General features: G+C 34.6%; 4 protein-coding genes across 4 annotated transcripts; 1 reads left to right on the top strand and 3 right to left on the bottom strand.

Moving 5' to 3' along the window:
- Positions 1–311: 311 nt before the first annotated feature.
- Positions 312–1160, bottom strand: LOC109183382. The gene has a single exon (XM_019333463.1). The coding sequence runs from the start codon at positions 1158–1160 to the stop codon at positions 312–314; it is 849 nt and encodes a 282-aa protein (XP_019189008.1).
- Positions 1161–5340: 4180 nt separating this feature from the next.
- Positions 5341–8495, bottom strand: LOC109183414 (rust resistance kinase Lr10-like). The gene is made up of 2 exons (XM_019333501.1): positions 7662–8495; positions 5341–6507 (listed from the first exon to the last, which is right to left on the bottom strand). Exons 1-2 carry the CDS (start codon positions 8404–8406, stop codon positions 5414–5416), a joined length of 1839 nt encoding a protein of 612 aa, XP_019189046.1. The 5' UTR covers positions 8407–8495; the 3' UTR covers positions 5341–5413.
- Positions 7597–27208, bottom strand: LOC109183411 (rust resistance kinase Lr10-like). Its single transcript, XM_019333498.1, has 5 exons — positions 26315–27208; positions 23879–23899; positions 23749–23778; positions 22237–23383; positions 7597–7607 (listed from the first exon to the last, which is right to left on the bottom strand). Coding segments are annotated over exons 1-5 (2040 nt in total). The 5' UTR covers positions 27156–27208; the 3' UTR covers positions 7597–7606.
- Positions 10146–17914, top strand: LOC109183412 (rust resistance kinase Lr10-like). The gene is made up of 6 exons (XM_019333499.1): positions 10146–10984; positions 12651–12671; positions 14333–14353; positions 14459–14479; positions 14691–14720; positions 16661–17914. The coding sequence occupies exons 1-6, from the start codon at positions 10207–10209 to the stop codon at positions 17821–17823; spliced, it is 2034 nt and encodes a 677-aa protein (XP_019189044.1). The 5' UTR covers positions 10146–10206; the 3' UTR covers positions 17824–17914.
- Positions 27209–27327: the final 119 nt, after the last annotated feature.

The following is a 27327-nucleotide window of genomic DNA, read 5'->3' as shown; positions in this document are numbered from 1 at the left end:
AATTTCACAATTGGACGAAGTGAAAATGTCACTGTAGTAACGTAGAACCTCTGCATGCATGTCATTACCCTCCACCCAGTGACCGTCCGGATCGCGAATGCGACGAAGTGTATTACTTTTCCGTCGACTGGATGCAGCTTTGTGAAAAAATTTAGTGTTATGGTCACCCTCCTTAAGCCACAGTTGTTTGGATCTCTGCCGCTAGTAGACTTCCTCCTGGATAAGAAGTCTACATAGGTCACGCTCCACCTCCCCGAATTTCGCTATATCCCTGTCCAACCTGCTCCCTTTGAAGTATAAGCCCCCCACCTCTATAGATCGTTGCCACAACGCTCCACACATTGTCGAAAATCGAGATTCCGAGAGAAATCCCAAGAGTGTTCCCCCACACGTCGACACTCTTCGTCAAGTATCCATGCAGACTCAAACTTGAAACAACGGTTGCCTCTACGTAACAGACTATCCTCCAGACGCAAAATGATGGCACTGTGATCAGAGTTTAGGGTTAGGATATTTTGAACCGATGTCGCTAGATATGTGTTACACCAAGCTGTTGATGCCACCGCCCGATCGAGCCTCTCTTCAATCCAATGCTCCGTACCCCTACCCTTTTCCCATGTGAACTCGTATCCTGACATGCCCAGGTCGGACAAGTCACACTCCTGCAAAACCTCATTAAAACCCCTCACTAAACTGTCTGGATGTGGGATCGGTCCCTTCTTCTCGGCGTGATTGGCTAAGTCATTGATGTCTCCGATCACTGCCCAGGGAAGGTCTGAGCGGGTACTGAATGTTCTCAGTAGATCCCAGGATTGACATATCCTTGACCTCTCAGGGTGACCGTAGAAACCCGTCAGTCGCCACGGAGCCATGCCTGGAAGCGTCACCTCAACGTCGATATTGTTATCAGAAAAACTCAGAAGAGAAGCCATCTCCTTCTCCCTCCAAAACAGAGTTAAACCACCTCCCATACCCACTCTATCTACACATAACAAACCTTCAAAGCCCAATCGTACTCGCACACTTTCCAACCGAATTGAACACGATTTTGTTTCCATCAAAAACACGAAATCGGGTCGCTTCTTGGACACCAGGTCCAATAGTTCACGAACCGTCCGAGGGCCACCCAAACCTCGGCAGTTCCAGCTCAAGACACTCATTGTGTAGGGCGAGTCTGATCCATCAGACCCGCCGGAGATGAGTTTTTTAGGATTTCGGACATTACCACATCATTACCTTCTGTATTGCCTTCCCTTCGCCTCTTCAAGTCCCCCTGCAAACCACTGTTCTCTTCAGTCTCGGCCACATCTAACGCCCCCCTACCTAGATCTGGAACTTGCGTTACCGCTGGAGCCTGTGGGAGATCGGCTAAGAGCCACCTCGACCCAATTGGACGAGCTTGTCTACGAGCCCCCGCTCGCATCCAAGCCCCGTAGGGGAATGCCTCTGGATTGACACCCTCCTCGTAGACCGTTTTGCAAAACTTCTCCGAGTGCCCTAGCACCCCGCAACAGAAACAGAAAGTACCTAGTCTTTCGTACTTGAAGCTTACCCACTGTATCATGCCGTCTTTTTGATACATTCTCATCCGCCTCTTCAGGGGAGCATTCACGTCCAAATGCACTCTAATGCGGAAGAAACTATTCCATGATCCCCTAAAATTGTTTGGATCGGCCGTAAAAAACGTACCGACATAGTTACCGATACGTGCGACGAAATCCGATGAAGCATAAATGGAGGGGAGATCGTGGATTTGGACCCAAATCGAGATGTCGTTGAGAGCCACCTCCTCCGGCCTACCTCCTACCGGAACCATGCCACACACTAGCGTGTGGTTCTCGAAAGACCATGGGCCGTCGTCCAACACCCGCTACAGGTCCTTCAGGTTTGGAAATTGGAACAAGAACAGATCGTCTGCAATCGGGAGTACTCGCATACCCATCACCGGGCGCCACACCGAGGCCAGTACCTGTTGCATGTGATCAAACTTGATCGTCCGATCTGTTAAGAACCGACCAACCAGATCATGGTGAGAATTCGCCGTTGGAGATGTGAGGATATCCGGGGCTTCCAGGCCTCCGATCTCTTCGTCTACCAACGTCATTATGGCGCATCCTGTGACGATCGCATTGGTGTCCATCTTTGAGAATCGGAGAGAGGATAGATGATCGTAGGAGGGAACACACACGTCGGAATTGGAGAAACTCTGATGGCTGAGCGATAAAACGCATGCACATATATAAAACCACGCTATGTGGATCGAACACGATTGCCGTAAAAGGGAAAGAACTGCCATAGTGGGGAAGAGAAACCCTAGAGATCTAGGGAGATACTCTCTAAGCACAACCTAGAGAGAGAACCACGTTTTTTCACTTTTTAGAAAAACTTCGTCAGATCATTGCATTATAATTACAAATGGAATGGAAAATAAAAATTGGAGGAAAATATTTGAACAATAATATTCTTCATTTAACTCCAAGAGAGAGTTAGAAAAGTATAATTATATTGAATCACATATAATATAGTACTAGTAATTCACCCGCGCGATGCACGGGGAAAAAATTATGTTATTATACATATAAATAAAAAAATAAAAAATAAAAATATTTTAAATTGTTTAATATAATAATAATTTTGAGCTTCCATTGGTAAAGTATTTATTATTTTTATAGAATACAAAATTACAATTAAAATTAAAATTAAAATTTTGTAAGGTTAATATAATCTCTAATTATTTACATATTCAAATAAACTTATAGAGAGAATTTACATAATTACATTGATTTATTCTTAATTGTATTCCATCTATATTATAATTTTTACAATACGAATAATAACTAAGATAATTACATTTAGAAAACAAATTTCAAATTTTGTATGAGTAAATTTAAACTCTAATTGAACACATTTTTTTTATATGATTATATAATATATTCTTTATGCACATGTCATTCCATAAACCCAAATGTCATTCTATTTATTTATTTATTATTATTATTATTATATTTTTTTTTATAAAAAATCAAACGGTATTTGATTCAGTTCATTTTTTTACCGAACAATTCGGATCGGATCGGATCGGGTTTTTTTATCGAACCGTTCGGTATACAAGAATCCAATATCGTTCGGTTGTTCGGTATATTACTTCGAGTTGGTTCAGTACGGTTCGATTTGAGAAAACTAAACCGAATTGCCCACCCCTAAAGTTAATTACCAAAATGGTCCCTTGACTATAGTGAAATTACCAATTTGGTCCCAAGTTAATGGTTGACTAACAATCAAACTAACGGAGGACCAAATTGGTTATAATTTTTAAAGTTGAGGGACTTAATTGGTTAAAAAAAAATAGTCAAGGACCAAATTGGTAATTTCGCTATAATCAAGGGACCATTTTAATAATTAACTCTTATTTAAATAAGGAACTTTGGGAATCATTTTCTTAGATTCAAAAAAAATTAGGTTAGTTTTTATTTTTTTTTATTTTTAAATTAATCTCCTTTTGATTATTTAGAACAAAATTTAATATTTTAATTATACCTTTGAATTATTAGGAATGATTTATGTTATTATGATATTTGTTGAATGTTTGGCCTACTCTAGCTCTATTTTCCAAGGTAGTAACGCCTTGATTGCAGTATTATGTGACAAGATAATAATACATATGAAAGTAAAGAATACATATAATTGTAAAGAAGAGAGCAGGAAAGTAAATGAGAAAAATGCCAACTTGGCCTTTCCATTAGAACAAGGAGCAATAACATTTGTAGAAAGTATAAAAAAAAAGGGCAAGATTTACGTGGTTCGTCAATAACCCTACGTCCACATGAGTGAAACTATTATTAATTGGGATGGTAATAAAAACACCTAGAGATACAAACAACATATTTATAGGTATCTCTAGTCTCTAGACATATACATGCATAAAAATACCACTGTACAACGGGCCTACTCCGCTTCGTTCTTATTCCTTATACTTATATGAGATATATTCAATCGAAAATAATAAAACAATAAAGAAAGAATGATAATTGCAATAGCATGGGGCAAATATATATTTGTATTTTTTGGTGTAAACTACGAGGTGGTCTGAATTTTTTTTTTTTTGTCTGTTTAACGCTCTATATCCACCCGACTAATTTTCGTTTGCTCCGAAAGGCACGGGAACTTGTCTAAAAAAATCGTCACTTGTGAAAGCAAATATTTGTACTACGTAAACTCTTTCAATACAAGAAAGATCGTGTATGATCATTAAACTCGACAAATTAAACTATTTATTATTCAAGGGCACACCAACTCTCATCATTTGTATTACTTGGGTAATTGGTCCCGAGTCTTCCACGATAGATACAATGGTCTTCTATTATTGACCTCAAGTACGTACTTCAATTCACTGCTACTCCAACGGGTAAGTTTTAGGAGTTGGACCATATCTAATTTTATAATTATCTCAATCATTCTATCACCATTATTTGTACAAGCTTTCGAATATTAATTAGTTTAATGATAGTTTAAATATTTAATATTTTTCTTATTAATTTGATCATTCACTTATAAAATTAAAGACTAATGTGGGATTAAATTATTTAATTATATAGGATTAATTCACACAAAATATTTGTTAACCTAATTGACTTGCCTCTCAAGCTAGATGAGAACTTCCAATTTGATTAATGATTATCTAATGTCTACTTGCAATATGGGTACTCTAATGGTTTGTTTTTTATTCAATTGTTAATAGCTATTATTAAGTCTTCTCATTTGAAAGATTTTATAGTAAACTTTTGTATATAGTGATGAACATTTGAAAACAGGTATGAAATGTTTTCCAGCAATACTAATTGGACACTCGACACCTTTTAAATTTGGAAAATATTTTCCTTGTAAAACATTTACTTTTTCCATAGTAAACATTTAGTATACACAATATATATATATTTGAAACACTACTCATGATTCTTTACAAAGTAGTATATGTTTTACACCTTTTCAATCTTTTTCAGCTCAAAAATCAATGTCCCGGCCACCAAGTATAGGTCAAATTATTGGGTGGACCACGGTCCAAAAAACGTCGTGAATATTATGAGTAAAAATAATGTATATTATGTGTTAGAATAATGTACTTTATGTGTTAGAATAATGAACATTACGTGTTAGAATAATGAAACTTCTGAGATAATATAATGTACATTATGTTTTAAAATAATGTACATTATGTTTTAGAATAATGTACATTATAAGTTATAAAAATGTACGTTGTAGCGGGTCGCGTAAAAAAAAAATTATGCAGAACGGCGTCGTTTTTGGACCTCTGTGGACCACGATCCACGCAACAACTATTGTCACGTAAAGAGTTCGAACAGAAGTGTCATCACACTACATAGTAATATATACATAATATTATGCAATGAAAGAGTCATCCTTCAGACTCGGTAATAATTTCTAGTCCACTGGTAAACATTTTCCCAGGCTTACTTGCTCTAGCACAGGATGGATGAGTGGAACCAAAGGGATTTGGTGGCATGGAGGGAGGCTCCTCAGCTTCAATCATCTGAATCACAACTTTTATTGAAGGCCTGTCCACTGGGTACCACTGAATGCACCAAAGTCCTACAATTGTTAGCTTCCTTGCAATCTTACAATCATCACCCTCATTCTCTATTTCTTCTTCTCCCTTATTCATCATGTTGTAAATCCATTCCGGGATTTCAGATGATCCAACGTCATCACTCTTATTTCTTCCTCCCACCATTTCTAGCAAAAGCATTCCAAAACTATAAACGTCTGACTTATACGAGACGTTTCCAAAGTTTCGGGAGAAGACTTCTGGTGCGATATAACCCATGGTCCCTCTCGCATTGGTCATAGAGACAATGCTCTTTTCCTTGGAGCACAACTTCGCTTGACCAAAATCCGAGATTTTTGGGTTGAGGTTTTCATCCAGCAATATGTTATTAGGTTTAATGTCGAAATGGAGGATCCTTTGGTCACATCCTTGGTGAAGATACTCAATTCCTTTGGCTATGCCTAGAGCAATCTGTTGCAGTTTCTCCCAACCAAGAAAATTTTTTTCGTTCGGAGAAAATATAAACTTTTCAAGAGAATCGTTCACTAAATATTCATAAACAAGAGCTCGATGAAACCCATCAGCACAATAGCCAACCAATCGAACCACGTTGACATGGTGTGTGCTTCCAATTGTGCTCACTTCATTGATAAACTCTTCCCCATCTCCTTTGGAATTGTTGAGGACCTTAACAGCAACAAAAACATCATCTGAAAGTTTCCCTTTGTACACAGTTCCATAGGCTCCTTCGCCTAATTTTTCACTAAATTTGTTGGTGATTTTCTTGATATCTGCATACAAATACCTTGCTGGTTTGAGAGCTTTGTAATCATCCAAAAACCTTTCAATCTTCATCTGCTCCTTTTTCTTTTTGTTTAAGAAATAAATACCAATGGTGGCAAGAATGACCAACGACACCACGAGAAATGGACCAAAAATTTCACCTGCAAGTCCAACCAAACAAATTTAATTAGTAGAGCAACTTTTGGGTACGGTTCAATTTTGTTTGTGAATGATCTCAAACTTGTGGGGATTCAAACTCAATTTTATGATCCATAAAGGGATGTAACTTATTCAATCATTAGTTTGAATCCCAAATCTAAGGGCCCTTCACATCTCCTGTCCAGGGGAGATTGAAAGAGAAGGTAAATTGCTGAATGTGCATTAATATCGCAGTGATCTGAGTGCTTTCTTATTTCGTAGTATCTTCTCCCTTGCAAGATTCAAACTTGGGCATTTGTTGGCTACCACAGCCACACTTAGGCTTTCATCACTGAGCTATGCTCCAAAGGCAAATTTATTTAATCAATTATCCATGAACCATGGTCTACAATAAAAATAAATAAATTTTTAATATAATAAAAGTACATTATTTGTGTACTGAAGGTACATCATACTATCAAATAATGTACATTCAATATATAAATAATATATCTTTAGTATATTAAAAATGTAACTTTATTTATGGTTTAGACAATTGTGTCGACCATAGTCCACATAAAAATTTGCCTAACTTATTATTATTATGTTACTATGCACTTTGAACTCAAATTTTTATCTCTTAAATGGACCGGTTCAAATGTGAACTAAAAAGTGCACAACTAAAAACTATAAAGTACATTAGTCTTTCAGTTGAACTTTTATATATCAAATTAGTTCAAATGTGGATAGTGCGAATTTATCATTATGTATGCAAAAATGCACCACATAGTGTTCAGAAATATATCGATGCACAACAAAAATGCATCATACTGCACCACATCTAATGGTGCATTTTCGAAGATTTTGTGATGCATTTCAAAGTAACTAATAGTCAGTGACTGCACGGAAAACACTGTTCGCACAGGAACCTGACTCTAGGACACACATATTGTTTACTTATCTTCAGATGCAATTGGTAGTTTGGTGCCATACACTTCCGCAGATAGATGCACATTTTATTTTTATTTGAATCGTCTTCTATTCTTGGTTTTTTTGGTCATTATCTTCTAATCCGTATCATTTTATTATTAGGCATTCGTTTAATTTGAATATTTCACGCATCCTGCAATAATTTTGATAACTATATTATAGAATTGAAAGATCAAAATGTACTTACACTTGTGTAATAAGGGCATGGAATTAGAGTTTGAAGCAAGGCGGGAGGCGTAGACGCAGGCAATTGTATTGTCGTCTTCAATTCTGCAATGCTTTTTCCCACACACTGCACTGCACTTGAGGGGAAGCCATGAGAGCTCAAACCCATAAGCTAGTGCGTCATGGATTTTCCCAAGAGACATCTTTCCTGGGTATGGAGACAGCTGAGATGTGGAGAACCAAGCAGCGCCGGTTATGCTGCAAGAATCCTCAATTTTTCCGACATCTACATGTTTCCCAACTAAGACATAGGAAAAGGATGAATCCTCGGATTGGGATTTCACGTACAAGGAAGAGTTTGCAGGGTTTCTGCAGCTGAGGAATGCCGCCGGCGAGTTGAACCGGCGCTGGAATAAGTGATATCTTCTGGGCAGGTGTTGGGGATTGAGATTGTGAAGAGGGAAAGGGGAAGAGGTGTGGGTTTTGTTTTGTAGGCCGGGATCGAGGATTCGGATTGAGAAGTTAGTGTAAGTGATTGAGAGCACAAAATATTTTTTGGAGTTGAGGTTTAGAATGGTGCGGTTGTTTTGGCAGGTGAGTTCGTAGGTGGAGAGGCCGCAGGAGGAGTTTGGATCGCCGGCGGTTAATCGGAAGGGATAACGGATGTCTTGAATGTTGCCGCAAGAAGCAGAGCAGCTTCTCTTTTCTTGATGAGCTCTGCAATTTGTTGCACACAAAATCGCCAATATTATTACAAGTCTCATCATTTTCTCTCTCTTTGATCTGTGGAATAATTTGTTTGATGTGTTTCTTAGTGATTTTGGACTTTAAGAGCAATGGGTTGGGATTTCTAAATTATCCACAGCTTGACTTGCCATTGGCTGTCTTCGTTCACCATTCAATTCGGCACGCCAATACTGATTAATGATCAGAGCATGCAGTAGTTTTGAGAATTTTTCTTTTTTTTTTTTTTTGTTTTTTTTTTTTGTTTTTATACAATACTTTTAGCTTACGACTAATCAACCCCTAAAACTCCTACTCAAGAGTCATGAGAGAGGTAAATTTTAAGTCGTTCAAGTATCCTCTCAGTCAATTTCTATCATTGATTATGCGCACAAGAGGTCCATCTTCCGTTAATTTGGGAAGCCTAATTTCCAATCTAGAGAGTTCAATGACCCAAACTTTGGCATGGGGAGCCATAGCTCAATTATTTTCATATTGTATTATGGACCCTAACCCAAAAATTGTGTGTTTGTAGTTGATGTATTCTGTCTCTAAAGTTAATGTGTCTGTAAATAAATTAAAGACACGTAACATGTTAACTACATACACATCAAATGTTAATTGCATGTACAGAATATGTTAACTGCATAACATATTACGTGTCTGCCGTTAACATATTGGCGTATTTGGTAAATGGTTGTTAGCGGATAGCTGTTAACTGATTGGGTTAGTGGATATAATTAGTTGATAGCATTAGTTGATTGTAGAAAACTGTTTGGTAAATTAGCTGTTAGCTAATTACATACAAAATGACTTTCTCAAGAAGCTTATCAGATCAAAAAAACTACTTTGAGTAGCTTTTTGAATTTTAGCATTTTAGAGGAATAAGTTGTTACAAAAAGTTAATTAATCAAACACTCATCTAGATTGTTTAACTAAGTCAAACAACTAATAGTTGTCAAATAAGCCAAAATTAACATATAGGCTAACTATTTTACCAAACTACTAATATTGGTCAAATAATTATATTTGAATCGAAGGTTATTTTGAATCAAGATTCACAATGTAGACTTGATCCATCGTATAATCTGTCACCATGGGTCCAAAATGGCAATTTATATCGTGCACCAGGGTGCACATTGCATTGTGCGCCCTGGTGCAAAACCACGTCGTTTTGCACTTTTTTTTTTGAAAATTTCGTTTTTCCATGTTTGCTGTTAACTTGTCAAAAAAATTTATGTTTTGAAAATGTACATAATTGTATACTAAAATGTACATAATTGAATATGAGAATGTACATAAACTTTTAATTGTTAAAAAAAAGCACGTGTTTGAATATACATAATTGTATAAAAAAATGTACATAATTGTATAAAATAATGTACATAATTGTATAACATAATGTACATAATTATATAACATAATACACATACACTCTGTCGCGTTGACTCCCTACCCGACTTATCAAAACGACGTCATTTTGTGGGAAGCGAGGCGCACACAGTGCTATGTGCACCGTGGTGCAGGGTATAACGATTGGTCCAAGATGTTGATGAGCAGATGAGATTTTTATGACTATGATAGACTAGTTTGATCCACTAATGTTGTTTTCCCCGGCCTCCAACAGCAATGGAGAGCCATAACCGACGACGACTTTGAATTAGTATTAGCAACAAAAGTCAAGTTTTGGCTGTTTGCTTGCTTTGCGCCCACTTGCACGTAGAGGCAATTAATGAGGAAATTAACTGCAGATAATAAGAATAGATAGGATAAACTCCGATCCTCACAAAATAATTAAGCACATACACTTGATTGGATCAATAATTCATTATTTCTCTACACAAATGACCACCTCGTACTTCATACATCTTCTCCTTGTTGTGATCTTTGGCAGCAGCGTTTGTTATGGGCATGAGCATGAAGATTGCGAGCCAAAAAGATGCGATGAGAAGGGCGGCCCAGAGGTTGTGTTCCCGTTTAGACTGATAGACAAACAGCCGGATGAGTGCGGGTACCATGGGGGGTTTGAGCTTTCATGCACTAAAACCGGTGAAACTGCAATGAAAATCCCATTCCCAGTAAACCCATCAATCAACCTTCCAATTCATCTCTCCCCCTCCTCACTGAATTTGATCGTCAAGACAATCGATTACGAATCTGAGACGATGGAGATATCTAAGGTGGATGGGTGCCACCCAGCGCTGCTTTCCATACTAGATTCATCATCATCTCCCTTCCAATTTCGCCGGCAATCACAAGAAGGGAGCGTTGAGATAAGCTTTTTCAGTTGCTCCTCCTCCACCATCGGCTCTGGGTCGTCGTCTCATCATCAGCTTATGATGCCCATCTCATGTCTCAACAAACCCGGCGGCGGCCACCATGTCTATGCGGTGGCCTCTCACCGGCAAATCTCTGATGTTCTCCCGCTCCTAGTTTCTTGCACTAAAATGTTTAGCGCTTTGTCAATGGATTCTTGGGTGCAACCTGGTGGTAGTATTGAGCTGAATTGGAAAGCGCGTAGCTGTAAAGAGTGTAGTGGAGCCGCCGGAGGAGGAGACAGGTATTGCTGGCTGGAGAACACCACTTCACAACAACAACAACTCGAGTGCTCTGCAGAAAAAGGTCAACTAACTTTCATCCTCCCTTTTTCCAATGTAAATCTTAATTTGTTTCCTTTTAGAAGTACAAATCTTGGAAAAAGGTCAAAAGCTTGTGGAACTATCTCACATTCTCACGGATTTTTGTCCGTGAGATGTAAAGATCAACTTGTAGACAAGTAAATATTATAATTTCAGTTATAAGTATTACTACAATAATTTTCATTAGTAATAATAAGTTTTACTATACCCTGAATAGTATCACAATTTCATATCTAAGTATTACAATATCTATAATAAGTAACGAATTATTTTTAGTTCAAAGTGGTATTAAATTTTATGCAGGACCACAAAAACAAAAGGTCTTTTTTGCATGCAACGTACGTTGTAATGCACAGTGATGTGTGCACCATGACCTACTATACATCACAACTCAGCAGAAAGCAACGTGCGAACAAATGGCTACTCTCACGTCAGACTGACTTACGAGTTTCAATTCATGACTTGGATCTAATAAAAATTAGTTATAACATAATTACATATAAAAAATGTTGGAAAAATAGTATTAAAATGACATTTTAAGTGGCTATTTTGTGGTACAATTATTAGTGGAGTCCACTTTCGATTTGAGTCGGGTCAAAGTGGATATATATACTTGTGTGTGTATATATAAATATTATTTTACGATATTAAATCGATTTTTGGTTCATTATCACCAACAAAAAATGCTATAAATCCTTAATATTTTTTTTCCTTCCAGTTAATTTCTCATGACGTGACAACATTTAATTGGTAGCTAAATTTTATTTTGAATTAGTGATGGTATATTGGTATCAACCAATTCATGACACTCAATGAATATATGTTACATTAGGAAGGAAAATGCTATTATTGGAAGAATAAAGAATCAATATCACATCTACTCTACTGAGGCTTAAATCCACAACCTCCCACATAAATGAGCAACTTGTGCCAATGGACCACAAGGTCCTTGGCATATGATCAATATTTAAGTCTTATATATAATCTATTTTAAACAAAAAAAAAAAAAAAAAAAAAGTCTGTTGACTCAAAGTATTTTGTCAAAGTTATGTGCAAAAAGAATTCCAGTTCTATAAAGGAATATCAGTACTAAGAGGAATAGTTATTGAAGAATACTAGTTCTAAGGGGATTTGTTGTTGAAGATTTTCTAGTTCTATTTTGATTAGGAATAGTTTGTTATTCACGAATCTGTTAGAAATAGCTACTATAAATAGGGGATGTCCTTTATTGTAGACCTCAAGCATTCAACATCTAATTGTGAGGTACGAGAGTCTTTGAGAATAGGATACTAAATTCCCCTAGAAAGTAGTACATGTGTTTAGGTTTCAATAGTTTGGTAGGAAAGATCATTCTATTGTGTAATCTCAGGTTCCAAACAGTGTACTTTAAATATTGAGCTTTTAGTGGATTTAGGCAAGTTCTCAAATTGAGAAGTGCCTCGCAGATTAGGGTTGTTTGCCCGAACTGCGTTACAGATCGTTTGTGTTACAACGTCAGTTTCAACATCCGCTTTACAAATTTTCAAAGTCTTTTTATTATATTGATGAATTCCTTAATTATTGCTTATCGAACATGTCGTTTGCCATGCAAGTATAGCTATTCTCAGTTCTGCTAATTAATATAATTTGCTTCTCTTTGGACAATGCAGGTTTACACGACATCTGGTTGAGTAAGTCACACTCCTTCAGTTCTATATATAGTCGTATACAGAAATATAGAATCCTTAAAAGGTTATCTGCATGCTCACAATTTTGAGCAAATACCAATTTTGGTTCCACGAGTATTAGCAAAATGACGGTTTTTGTCCACATGTTTAATTCCTACCAACTTTCATCCACAACTATTGTTTTAGTACCAATTTTAATCCACAACTATTAATTTAGTACCAAAATTCATCACGTCGGTCACCCATCCATTTAAGACATCTCAAAATCTAAAAATTTTAAGGGCATTTTCATCTTTTTCAACTTAAGATTCCAATTTGTGCATAAATAAATGAATTTAAGTTCTAAGATCGATCCTAATTCGCTGTTCTCCCCCTCATCCTACATTAATTTGAGGAGGAAAAACTTCTAATTGGGATAGATCTTAGAGCTTAAATCCCTTTATTCATGCTCAAATAGGGATCCTAGTTTGAAAAGCATGAAACTACCCTTAATAATTTCATATTTCGGTATGACTTAAACGAAAGGTTGACCGGCGTTATGAATTTTGACACTAAAACAATAGTTGTGGATGAAAATTGGTACTAAAACAATAGTCATGGATGAAAATTTGTAGAAATTAAACATGTAAACCAAAATTGTCATTTTACTAATACTCGTGGGACCAAAAATGGTATTTGCTCTCACAATTTTTCTCCACGGAAACACAAGCATAAACACAAAATGGAAATGTTCAACCTAATTTTCATACTAATGTATGTTAACCCTATTAATTCATTCAATTTACAATACTCAATAAATATAGATTTTTTTAAAAAAAAAAATTTAAACCTTATAAATAGTATCACATCAAGATTTGAGGTAAAATTAAGATGAGAAAACAATATATATTTTTCATATAATTAACACTTGCATTATATTACTTTAATATATATTATAGAAGATAGAACAGAGAAAATGGAAATTATCCATCCTTTATATATATATGGGGTAATCAGGTAATGCTCCTATGAGATTATGAGAACCATATACCTTCTCCATATAAGATCAGATCTAAGCATTCTTCCAAAAAAAGAACAGATCTAAGCAGTAGAAATTAAGAGATCAATAACTATGATTAAAAATTCAACACCCTAAATTTATGCACCTAATCTGCAATCCAAATCCCCAATAATATCAATTAAGGGGTAAATCTATCTAAACAAAATTTTAAATTTCATCAAAATAAGTAAGTCAGCAACAAAATAAACTCATCCATGTAATGGGAGTATATATGGACATATCATATGCATTGTAATAGAGCCACTAGTACTCAAAAAAATAATTATAATTAATTATTAAAATAAACTTATTTTAAAATTCATACCTAAAACTAAAAATAATTTATGGTTAATTCAACGAATAAAATAATATATTTATGTCATCATTTTACAACTTGTTGACCTAAACAACTAATTTACTAATCATCACTAGCTTTCCTACAAACAGCAAATACTACATACCATCTAATAAAAATAGTTAACATAATCAACTATCAGTTATAAGCTAGCTATTTGATAAATACTCCCAATATCAAAACTGACCACATTATTGTATTCTGTCAAAATTTTGAGGAAAGATTCAATGTAAAATTGTTAACGTCGTTGCTTGTCCACCGACAATGCAGGTATAGAAGATATAAGGAGAGGTAACCATTCGTATCTATCTCTGTTATTATTGTAGCACTAAGTTAATTAGCTTCTCTATGCTTATTTCTTGATCTCTAACATTGCTTTCTCCTTGGACAATGCAGATATACCACATCTGTGGGAGGGTAAGCATTTATCATTATTTTTTTCCATAGATGATGCTCCATATACAAAATTTGTAGTTAATAAATTTAAAATGTATCACATTTAATTTAGTTATATCATATGGTACGAAAGTTGGTATAAAAAAAAAGTTAGTACATTAATTTTTTTAAAAAAATTATTTGTAGCTTGTGCTAACTAGTTTATTCCTTTTTCTTGGCGGGCATTTAAAAGATTACAAACAAGACATCTGCGATATCATTGGTATGATTATCTCCTTATAAAGTTATAGAAATTGATTCAATTCAGGTTTATCCGTGAGACGAGTCGGGTGAATATGAAAATGTAATACTTATATTAAAAAATGTACTACTAATCAAGAATAAAGTGTTTGTTACTTATCAGAGGAGAAGTGTAATACTTTTGAACAAAAATATAATACTTTTGCATTTTATTCATTTTCAACAAAAGTATTACAATTTCCCTTATAACTAATTAACAAATACTTTATTCCTTATTATTATTATTATTACATTTTCATCTTGACCCAACTCGTTTCACGGACAAGGATCCATGAGACGGTCTAATACAAATTTTTGTCTTAATTTTTTTTATGAGTTAATACCATTTGAGGTCCTCCGAGTATAGTGGTTTTGCCATGTTTAGTCCTAAACTTTCAAATTGACCATATGTGGTCCTTCGACTTTCAAACTTAACCATTCGTGGTCCAAGTTAACCACACATGGTCCTTCAACTATTAAATTTTAACCAACCATGGTCCTTTCATGAGGACCACTACTGGTTAAATTTTGAAACTTGAAGGACCATGGGTGGTTAACTTGGACCACAAATGGTTAAATTTGAAAGTCGAAGGACCACAAATGGTCAATTTGAAAGTTTATGACTAAACGTGGCAAAACCACTATACTCGGAGGACCTCAGATGGTATTAACTCTTTATATATATATATATATATATATATATATATATATATATATATATATATATATATATATATATACATACTAGTCCAAATGCAGACAGTGATTCCCATACGGTCAGTGCGAATTCACTATCAGGTATGCATAAATGCACAACACAGTGTTCGGAAATGCACTACACAATGTTTGGAAATGCACCAAAAAAATGCACCACACACCAAAAAAAATGCACTACACACTAAAAAAATGCACCACACATCACCACACCTAATGGTGCATTTTCGAACACTTTGTGGTGCATTTATGTGGACCTAATAGTGAGTGACCGACTGACCGCATAGCCACACCGAAAGCACTGTCCGCACGGGGAACTTGACCATATATATAATAATAATAATAATAATAATAATAATAATAATATTAATAATAATAATATAATAATAATAATAATAAGGAAAATGACACTTTTTCCCCCCTGAGTTATATACCTATAGCATTTTTCCCCCCTAAATTATTGAAGTGGCTGTTTTCCCCCCTGAAATGTTAAATGGACATATTTACCCTTAAACTAAATATTTAATTTATTTTTTTTTCTCCAACAAATTATGACCATAATTTGGTTCAAACCAAACAAACACTATAGCAACCAAACCGAAATATTCCAATTACAATTTAGAATCGAAATTCGATATTTAGAGTTTATTAAAATCGTGAACCGGAACGGACGGTTCATGTTTCGAACTGAAAAAATAAAATACATTTATTGTTGAATTTAGACTATTTTAAAATAAAAAATAAAATTTTAAAATAAAGATGGTTCAAAATCGCGAATCGGATCCGGAACCGCCGGTTCACGGTTCAAGATTCAATTTTTTTGATACATAATTTTAATAAATTGACATTTAAATATTGGATTCTAGATCTGAATTATAACCGGAAACTATTAATTCGATTGCTTTAGTATCCGGTTCAATTCAAACCGAACCGTGGTCATTCCTACGTATACGCAATAATTTGTTGTAGTAGTAAAATAAATAAAATGTTTACTTTAAGAGTATAAATGTCAATTTAATATATCATGGGGAAAAAGCACCACTTTTAGAATAATTGAGGGGGCTAATGTGCTTACCTAAATAATTGAGGGGGAAAAAGTGCTATAAGTATATAACTCAGGGGTAAAAAGTGCCATTTTCCCTAATAATAATAATAATAATAATAATAATAATAATAATAATGCTTTCCTTTTCTTGTGCGAGTGTGCAGGTTACATTGCGTTAAGATTTTTATTTGGATTTTTGTTACTTCTCGCATTAGTGGTGTATAAACTACGGAGGCGACACTTATCTGCATATGACGCCATTGAAGACTACCTAAGTGGTCCAAACAATAATCTAATGCCAATAAGGTACACTTACTCCGACATCAAGAAGATGACAAAAGGTTTCAAGCACAAGTTGGGAGAAGGCGGCTTCGGAACTGTGTTCAAAGGAACACTTCGAAGTGGCCCTTTCGTTGCCGTAAAGATGATGGGAAAATCCGGAGCTATAGGCAAAGAATTCATCAGCGAAGTCGCCACTATTGGCAGGATTCATCACACCAATGTGGTGCGACTCATCGGCTTCTGTGTCGAAGGCTCGAAACGTGCCCTCGTGTACGAATTCATGCCTAATGGATCCCTGGATAAGTACATATTCCCGAAGGAAGAACGTCTTTTCTTGAGCTATGAGAGAACGTTCGAGATTTCCCTGGGAGTTGCCCGGGGAATTGACTATTTGCACCGGGGTTGTGACATGAGGATACTGCATTTCGACATCAAGCCTCATAACATTCTTCTGGACGAGAATTTTAGCCCGAAAGTCTCGGATTTTGGGCTTGCAAGGTTGTACCCCACGGAAGGGACTATACCCTCGCTTACCGCGGTGAGAGGCACAATGGGGTACATGGCACCCGAACTATTCTACAGAAACATAGGCGCGATTTCGCATAAGGCCGATGTTTATAGCTTCGGGATGTTGATAATGGAAATGGCGGGGAGAAGGAAAAACTTCAACCCATTGGCAGAGCAGAAGAGCCAAATTTACTTCCCTACCTGGGTTTACGAGCAATTATTGAAAGATGAAAAGGGCATAATCGATATGGGAGATTCGAGCAGCTGGGAAGAAAACAGGTTGGTGAAGAAGATGATAATGGTGGCACTGTGGTGCATTCAAATGAAGCCCGAAGAGCGGCCAAGCATGAACAAAGTTGTGGAGATGCTTGAAGGGGAGGTGGAAGGGGTAGAGATGCCACCCAAACCATTTCTATCTCATGATGAATTGCCAGCTGATGAGAACTCCATTGCTGAAACTCCGAGCTTGGACTCATCGCTCTTTTCATCGTCAGATCACCCCTTGTGGTCCTCTAGTCTAGAGTCACATAAAAACTAAAGAATATAATATGTATTTGAGTTTCCATTGATGCATATTGTAGTATATCAAATTGAACAAGCTTGATTTGCTATGATGTAGTGCATTTCTGAACCTTTAAAAAAAAAAAAATTGGTACAAACAAAATAAAATGTTCAAAGAACAATTAAAAAGCGACACACAAAAAGAATTAACGCCTTACTTCCATTAATTCTGATATTTGGCACATGAAATGAGTTAAAGGAAAGTTGTTTTTTACTTTTAGGGTGCGTTTGGAAATCTGAAAAATATTTTTCAGAAAATGATTTTTAAACAATATTTTAATTTTTCAGTGTTTGGCTGAAGTTCAGAACACTATCTTTTTCTATTTGACTGAAAGTAATTAATACATTTTATTTTTTGATTTGGTTCATTTTTTGGAAAGTCGATCTATACTAGATTACTAGATACTTAAACACAAAATAAAGCACGACTGTTATATTTTACAAAATGAATATCAAAATATACTACTCCATACTTTTGCAATGATAATGGGTGAATACAAAGGCAAATTATTGTATGGATCATGGTCCACACAATGTTATGTGGACCATAATAAAATGTACATTTTTAATATACTAAATGTACATTATTTTTGTACTGAATGTACATTATAAAATATAATGTACATTCGGAACAAAAATAATGTACATCCCCTGAATATAATGTACATTATTTTTGTACTGAATGTACATTATTTTTGTACTAAATGTACATTATTTTACAGTAGACAAAATATGGTCCACACAACTTGTGTGGACCATGGTCCATACAATAATGATTGGAATACAAAATGTACATAAAAATTACTTCATCTGTCTCATTTTATCTGTCATACTTACTATTCATTGGTCAAATCAATTCTTTCTTCTTTGTTTATTTTCTTTAATATTTTTTTTTTTACTTATTTTTAAATTTGAGTTTTTGTGTTTAATAGTACTTTTAGTGTAGTTTCTAAATATATAAATTTTGTACATTAATACTAAATTTAATATTATGAAAAATTGGATTAAAAATAGCTTCAGTCAAGTCTCGTTAACCGAACCTGACACAAAATGAGATGGAGGGAGTACTATTTAACGCTTGAAATTGCTTCATTTAAAATTTTCGGATCACAGGAAATAATAGCAAGTAGTCGACCTTCTCATTCCAACTTTTGCTTATTTATGTGCTAAAACTTGTAATATTTCCCTCAAGAGGTTTTCATAACTTCAATCATGCAAAGTTGTATAGTCAAAAAAACATTACTAAGACTTTTCATTGATATATCATCAAAAGCTTTTTGAGTAGCAGCAACAAGTTCATCAACATTATGTGGAGTTTCTTGATATTGCAAAGACTAAATAGCTCTAAAAAAACCTAAGATCTAGCACATTCATGTCCGGACTATTTGGTGGTTGATATGTTATCAAATTAAAGCCATCTTTTAGGGCAGCTTCAGGAAATTCAGCATTATTTACCCTAATGTGCGGTCTTGCATTGTCTTGTTGAATATATATAGACTTTGAACTACTAAGTGTCCACTTTGCCCGTATTGCAGGCAATACATAATCAATCAACTATTTTCTAGTAACTTCTTTAATTATTTACTGATTCAATTGGATTAGTTACCAATGTTCCAATTTCTCAATGTTTACTTCTAGACTTGGGCTCTGTTTGGCAGAGCTTATTTAGGAGCTTATAGCTTATTTTAAGCTACTAATAAGCTATAAGCTCTGTTTGGTAATGTTCCCAAAATAAGTTCCTAGCTTAAAATAAGAGCTTATTTTGGAACGCTACCTTAGGTAGCGTTTCAAAATAAGCCCCTAGCTTCCTAACTTTTTTTTTCCCATCTTTATCCTTATTATATTAAAGAAATGACATAATTTACCCTTCTCAATTAAAACCCTTTTCTCTTTTCTCTTTTCCTTTATCCGCAACTTTGACCACAATTATTATTATTATTATTTTTTGAAGAGATTATTATTATTATTATTATTATTATTATTATTATGAAATTTTGCAACAATATTGCTACTTCATTATGAGATGTTAGATCATGATTATGCTAATAGTTTTATTTCGAAATGTTAACTTTTAATATGTAAACAAACTAATTCATGTTTTATGAAGATGTCCTTTTTAGTCTTTGTACATTTATCAACTTATCAAAGCTAATTTTACCAAACACTTTCAATCATAACAACTAGCTTAACATCTCTTCAGTTTTCAGCTCCGAGCTTATAGCTTTTCAACTTTCAACTCCTTTTCAACTTTCAGCTCCTAGCTTATAGCCTAGGTTTGCCAAACAGAGCCTTAGTTGCATCCTTATAAATAAACTAGTTTTTTACGCGCATTGCGCGATTGGGATAATGCCCAATGTTTTTTTTTTTTTTTTAAAATAAGTACTTTAAAGTATATTAAGAATTTGCGTATTTAAATAGGTAATTCTTCTCCCAAAGGTTGAGTCCCCAACCCCAAGGGCCCCCCACACTCCGACCCGACAGAGCATTGTGGGAAGTTGTAAATCACGGTGACTCAATGGTTCAGCAGACAGGACCAAATGCCGGTGCGAATAAGGAATCTGCCCACTTTGGACATAATTCCCGCACTGCCGCCGCCGAGGTTCAAACCTTGGTCTCTTCTCCCAAATACTGCCCACTAAACCATTGAGCTAAGCCCGTGCGGGTTAAATAGGTAATTCTAAGTTTACAAATGCAAGATAATATAGTCAAGACTGATTATAATTGTCAATAAAATAATTGTATAGGTATGGTTGAAACCAAATACGGGACATAAGGGAGAACAAATAAAAATTAGGGCATAAAATATTAAATATATACTAATATTGTTTGAGGAGATTTCGACATTAGGATTTGTGGTTAAGTTCTATTAAGACTTTAATATTAGAATTAGATTAATGGTGTAATTATAATTCTATATTAGACGTTAACATTAGAATTAAACTAACGGTGAATTAACGGAAAAGTTAAATGGATAATCATATAATTAAGGATAAATTAGAAAAACTTTAAAAAAAATAAAAACCTGAACAATTTGAACCATTCATTTGATTTAATAATTTGGCGGTCATTTTTTCTACCCAATGTTAATAATTAAATAAATTCGTTGGTCAAATCCGCTAATATAATCCGCTAACTGCGGATTGTCAAACAAGGACATTGCAAGGTAGTTCTCACTTCAATTTGTTGTGTGATTTGAATACTCTCTTTGTCACAAAATCTCTCAAGTAGTTAATATGGTTGGCTTTATTAATTATATATTTTTTTTTAATTTTTTCATGGTATTAATAAAATACTTGGTAAATAAATATATAGCATTATTTTGTATTATAACTTTGATATTTAATTAGAAAAATAGTGCACAAAAAAAGATAATAGACAATGTAGTGAATATAATCAATTGATGAATTTGAATGTAAAAATTTTTACATTTGAGAAAAATAAAGACAATATAACTAATGAAAATATTTCTCTTAATTAATTTATTGATAATGAATAATTTTTTTTCACTGAATTAAGACATTGTAAGGACAATGTAGCGAATATAATCAATTAATAAATTTGAATATAAAGAATTTTTATATTGTAGAAAAATAAAGACAATATAACTAATACAATTCTTTCTCTTATTTAATTTATTGATAATGAATAATTTTTTTTTGAATAAAGGCATTGTGGACACATAATTCTAAATTAAAGAAATGCATATCTATAATTTTTTGTTGTAGCTACTAAATTATTATATATATATATATATATATATATATATATATATATATAATTTAATAAAACCAGGACTATGTGGTCTAATGGTATCCGGGTTGGACTTCCATTTGGAAGATTGTGATTTTGAGCCTCAGTGGAGGCGTTATTGGCTCTTGTGGCTCTTTGTGTTTCAGTAGGTTGAGAAAGTATATGAACAGATACTACATTGTAATAGAGCTAGTAGCATTCAAAAAAAAAATAATAAGAGTAAAATAGAGTATTAATTATGCCAACTTTGATTGGGATGAGGTTCGAACCTAAGACATTTTTTTTTTATTGAAATCAATGAGTAAGTTAACGGTGAACTAACGGCAATTCTTAAAATTTTAACGGAATTAGTAACGGTGTGTGGGTATTTTAAGAAATTTTAGTGTAAAATTTAAATCTTATCAAATCTGAGCTATTCATTTGATTAAAATCTGTGACCGCCATTTTTTCTACCCATTATAAGCCTAACTCTCTTGGGCTCTTATTAGTATGTATATATATATATATATATATATATATATATATATATATATATATAGATAGATATATGGAAATACTTCAATTTTTTTCCATCAAAAATTTAATTTCTCTTTGAATCAAATTGTGGGTGGGTAACAACACATAGAAACATCACTTGGACTATAAACTATCAGAACGCATGGGATGTCCTGATAACATCGATAATTCTGTGCTTTCAGTGTAAGTAGAGGTAGTAATCTCATCATCATCTGTTGGGAGATCATCGGCACACAGAAAAGGCCTGGGAGGCATTTCTAATACTTCAACATCTCCTTCAAGCATCTCTACAACTTCATTCATGGATGGACGATCACTAGGCTTCATTTGTATGCACCAAAATGCCGCTATTATCATCTTCTTTACCACCTTCTTTTCCACCTCGGTTGCATCATCCATGTCCATATCCTTCCCGTCCTTGAATCGCTCATAAACCCATGAAGGGAAGTAGTTTTGGCTTGTGTGCTCCACCATTGGATTTAAGTTCTTCCTTCTCCCTCCCATTTCCATTAATAACATCCCGAAACTATAAACATCGGCTTTATGTGAAATCCCGCCTATACTTCTGTAGAATAGTTCTGGTGCCATGTACCCCATTGTGCCTCTGGCTGCGGTGAGTGGCACGATACTATCTTTAGTGGAATATAATTTTGCAAGACCAAAGTCGGAAATTTTAGGACTGAAATTCTCGTCGAGAAGAACATTATGAGGTTTGATATCGAAATGTAGAATTCTCATGTCACAACCTCGGTGCAAATAATCAATCCCGCGAGCAACTCCAATGCAGATCTCAAACATTTTGTCATAACTCAAGGAATGACGACTTTCTTCTTTTGAAAATATGTACTTATCTAGGGATCCATTGGGCATGAATTCATATATAAGTGCATGCTTTGAGCCCTCAACACAAAAGCCAATCAATCGCACAACATTGGTGTGGTGAATCCTGCCAATTGTCCCAACTTCACTTATGAAATCTTGGGCATTGGCTTTGGATTTGCCCATCATCTTTACGGCAACAAAAGGGCCACTTCGAAGTGTTCCTTTGAACACAATTCCATAGCCTCCTTCACCCAATTTGTGCTTGAAATTGTTGGTCATCTTTTTTAAGTCAGAGTAGGTGTACCTTATTGGCATGAGGTGATTGTTTGGACCATTTAGATATTCTTCAATGGTGTGATAAGCAGACAAGTGCCGCCGCCGTAGTTTATACAATACTATGCTGAATAGAAACAATAACCCCAAAAGAAATCTTCCCGATGCAATGGCACCTGAATCATATCGTTATACAAAACATTAAAAATAAGAAGTAAAAAGATCAAACATTGTTACCAAAATGTTGAATTTCCAATCCGACCCGATAGAGCATATGAGAAAATGTAAATCATAATAACTAGAGCTGAATATGTGCACTTTGAGAGAAGAAAATGTAAATCATGGTAACTCAACTGAATATATGATAATTCAGTTGAACTCCCCTCACTTGGAGAGGTTGTTCCCACACTGTCTTTGGTGAAACTCATCCCGAGTCATTGTTCTTAAATTTCACCCCTGTGACTAATTGAGGTGTCCATGCGGGGGAAAGATCAAACATGAATCAATGCACACAGGATTTTAAGGAGATAGAGAATCATACCGATGAGTCTTCTTAGTTCATTTTGTTCATCTGTGATTTGGGAAAAGCAAAATAGTGAGGATGACTGGATGATGTATTAATGTATTATGTATATGAGAAAAGACTACAAAGTGGAGGAGAGTGAACTTACTTTGCCATATGTATTTTAGACCTACATTAACCAATAAGAAGTAGTCAATGTTAGCGTAGTTCAGAAATGTGATCACTGGAAAATGTTAATAGCTAACCAATAGGAAGGTCAATCTTAATTTGAAGTTGATGGGCTGTGTAAATAAGCCCAATGACCTGAACCGCAATCGTTATGCTATGGATCCGTGTCCAGCATGTATTATGGACACGGTAACAGTACTGTTAGTGGCACCGTCACTATTGAAAATTATTGAATTTCCGACCACCTGAAAGTGATCTTAAATCAAGTTGAAAGTCTTGTTCCGACCACTTTTGGTATCCGGAAAAACCTTTGTTGCTATTTTCGAACACTTTTTTGACTTTTTAGTATCAACTTAATTTAAGATCATTTTCAGATAGTCGGAAATTCCATAATTTCCAGTAGTGTGTTATCTTCCACTTTTTTTTTTTTTTTTTTTTTTTTTTTTTAAATTCAGATCGCTTCGTTATAGGAGTATATGTTCATAATTTTATCACTATATGTTCATAACTGTAAGTTCATAATGTCAGAGCTCTGTGTTCATAATTTCATAACTGTACATTCATACTTCAATAACTGTACATTCATAATTCCGTAACTGTACATTCATAATTCAATAACTGTAAATTCATAATTTTTGAAGCTCTATGTTCACATTATTAGAGCTCTATGTTCATAATTTTATCACTATATGTTCATATTGTAAGTTTATAATATCAGAGCTCTGTGTTCATAATTCCATAACTGTACATTCATAATTCTATAACTGTACATTCATAATTCTATAACTGTACATTCATAATTCAATAACTGTACATTCATAATTTTCGAAGCTCTATGTTCACAATTTTAGAACGTTATGTTCATAATTTTATCACTATATGTTCATAATTGTAAGTTCATAATATCAGAGCTCTGTGTTCATAATTCCATAACTGTACATTCATAATTCCATAACTGTACATTCATAATTGCATAATTGTACATTCATAACTCCACAAACGAATAACGCCGTTAACGGCGAGAAAAAAAAAAAAAAAAAAAAAAAAAAAAAAAAAAAAAACTGAAATGCCACGTTTTCCCTAAAAACGACGTCGTTTTGGACTCGTGCCCACAATACATTGTGAACACGAGTCCACAGCATAATTTGCGCCTGAACCGATTGTTCAAAATTTAGTGAGCTAGTTCGATAGTTTAAGCCATTTAAGCTTTAATTTGTTTCACAATAGATGCAGAACTAAAAAGAATTTATTTTAATTACTACATTATAGTATAAATACTTTAATGATTTTTAGTTAGAATTTAAAAATTAAGGTTTATATTGATTTAGTGATGTATAAATTTATATTCATTAGTGTAAATGCATGCACTAGTCTATCAAAATTAAAAATTCATAATATTACTTTTGAAATGTCAAAAGTTTTAGTTCACTTTGGCTAATAAACTTAACCCAAAACAGAACAAACTGCACCAATTGACATCCTTATTGCGGAATTCCTACCAAGCAATTAGGGGCAAATTATTGTGTGGACCAAGGTCTACACAATGTTATGTGGACCATAATAAAAAGTACATTTTTAATATACTAAATATATATTATTTTTGTACTGAATGTACATTATACAATATAATGTACACTCAGTGCAAAAATAATGTACATCCCCTAAATACAATGTACATTATTTTTGTGTTGAATGTATATTATTTTTTGTACTGAATATACATTATTTTATAGTATACAAAATATGGTCCACACAACTTGTATGAACCATGGTCGACACAATAATGATTATCATTACATGCCACAATTAAGTAGTTTTAAAAAGAACTAATTTCACTTTTGGTCCCACGACTTTAGAGTTTCTATCATTTTTGGTGCACAACTTTAAATTTTTTTAATTTTGGTGTCTAACTTTGTTATTTTTATCAATTTTGGTCCTTTCGATCAAATTGACTGTGAAATATTGCTGGATTTTACATTTTAGGGGCAAAATCGTCATCCCAAGAAAAGATATTCAATATCTAAACAAAAGAAAAATCATGTTAAGAGAAATATAAGAGTTTGGCAATCGTCGATGCTATAAATCTCATAGATCTGTGTCTAGTTTTTGTCCGTCTTCCCAATTATTCTCATCGATTAAACACTTATAGATATGATTTTAGAGTGATTTTGTTTAGATATTGAAGATGTTTCATTGGGATGACGATTTTACCCCTAAAAATATAAAATCCGGCAATATTTCGTCGTCAATTTGGTTGAAAGGACCAAAATTGATAAAAACAACAAAGTTAGGCACCAAAATTAAAAATTTTTAAAGTTGTGCACCAAAAGTGATAGATCCTCTAAAGTCGTGGGACCAAAAGTGAAATTAATTCTTTTAAAAATGGTGTGGGGAAAGATGAAATGAATGTACTTACACTGGGGTGTTAAGCGGAATTCAAAAGGCTTGAGCTGAAGTGAGCAGTAATAGCCATATCTGAAGCAGGTGGTTGCGGCGCTGATGTAGTCATACCTACAATCGCGGTCATGTTTGTGTAAACACTCGGCACTACAGTTGAAACGAAACCATGGGAGATCAAATCCCCAAGCCAGTGCGTCCCGGAGTTGATGAAAAGACAAAGATGATGAGATCCAAGCAACCCCAATCATGGCACATGAATCCTCTAAGTTTCCCACAATTGCTTTGTTCCTCGCCCACTCATCACCATCTCCAACTAAGGCGTAAGAATGGGAGTAACCCAAAGAGTAGTTATTTCCGCAGAAGCCACTGGCATCTATGTTGACATATAAGGTGGATCGTGCTGGATTTCTACAGACGATGAATATGACAGGATTGTTTATTTCACTTATTGTGGGGAAGGCTTCTGCCCAAAAAGGATTCAAATATTGTGGTGGCACGTCCCCGACGTCCATCAGAGTATAATGGGGGAAAGGCGAGCAGTTATTATTGTTGTTCCTTTCAAGACCGGGATCCAAAATTCGTATTGTAAAGTTGCCATAATTTATGGAAAGAACCAAATATTGCTTAGAGTTGAGAGGTAGAAAGGTGCGGTTTTGTACGCACGAAAGTTGGTAATCTGGATGACCACAGGAGTTGGGATCACCGGCTAATCGGAAAGGGGACTGGATGTTTTGAATGGTACCACAAGAAGAAGAGCAGTTTGTGTGCTGCTGCAGGGCTCTGCAATTCGTAGAACACCAAACAAGACAACTCATTAGAATCACACTACATATTCTTAACACTCTAAGTGCCGCCATCTTCTCCTACTCTTATCTTTACTACTGGATAGGAGGAAGATCAGAGTTAAACTAAATATAATGCTTTTTCTTTTTCTTTTTGTAATGCAAATTCTAGACGATAAAAGCTAAAACAATTGGCCTGCCGGCAATATTGACCAGCTCCTTAATTGCTTGCGTGATTTGCTAGCTA

This window comes from Ipomoea nil, unplaced genomic scaffold, assembly GCF_001879475.1.
Source record: "Ipomoea nil cultivar Tokyo-kokei standard unplaced genomic scaffold, Asagao_1.1 scaffold1125, whole genome shotgun sequence".
NCBI classification, from domain to species: domain Eukaryota; kingdom Viridiplantae; phylum Streptophyta; class Magnoliopsida; order Solanales; family Convolvulaceae; genus Ipomoea; species Ipomoea nil.
This window is presented reverse-complemented; position numbering and strand designations above follow the sequence as displayed.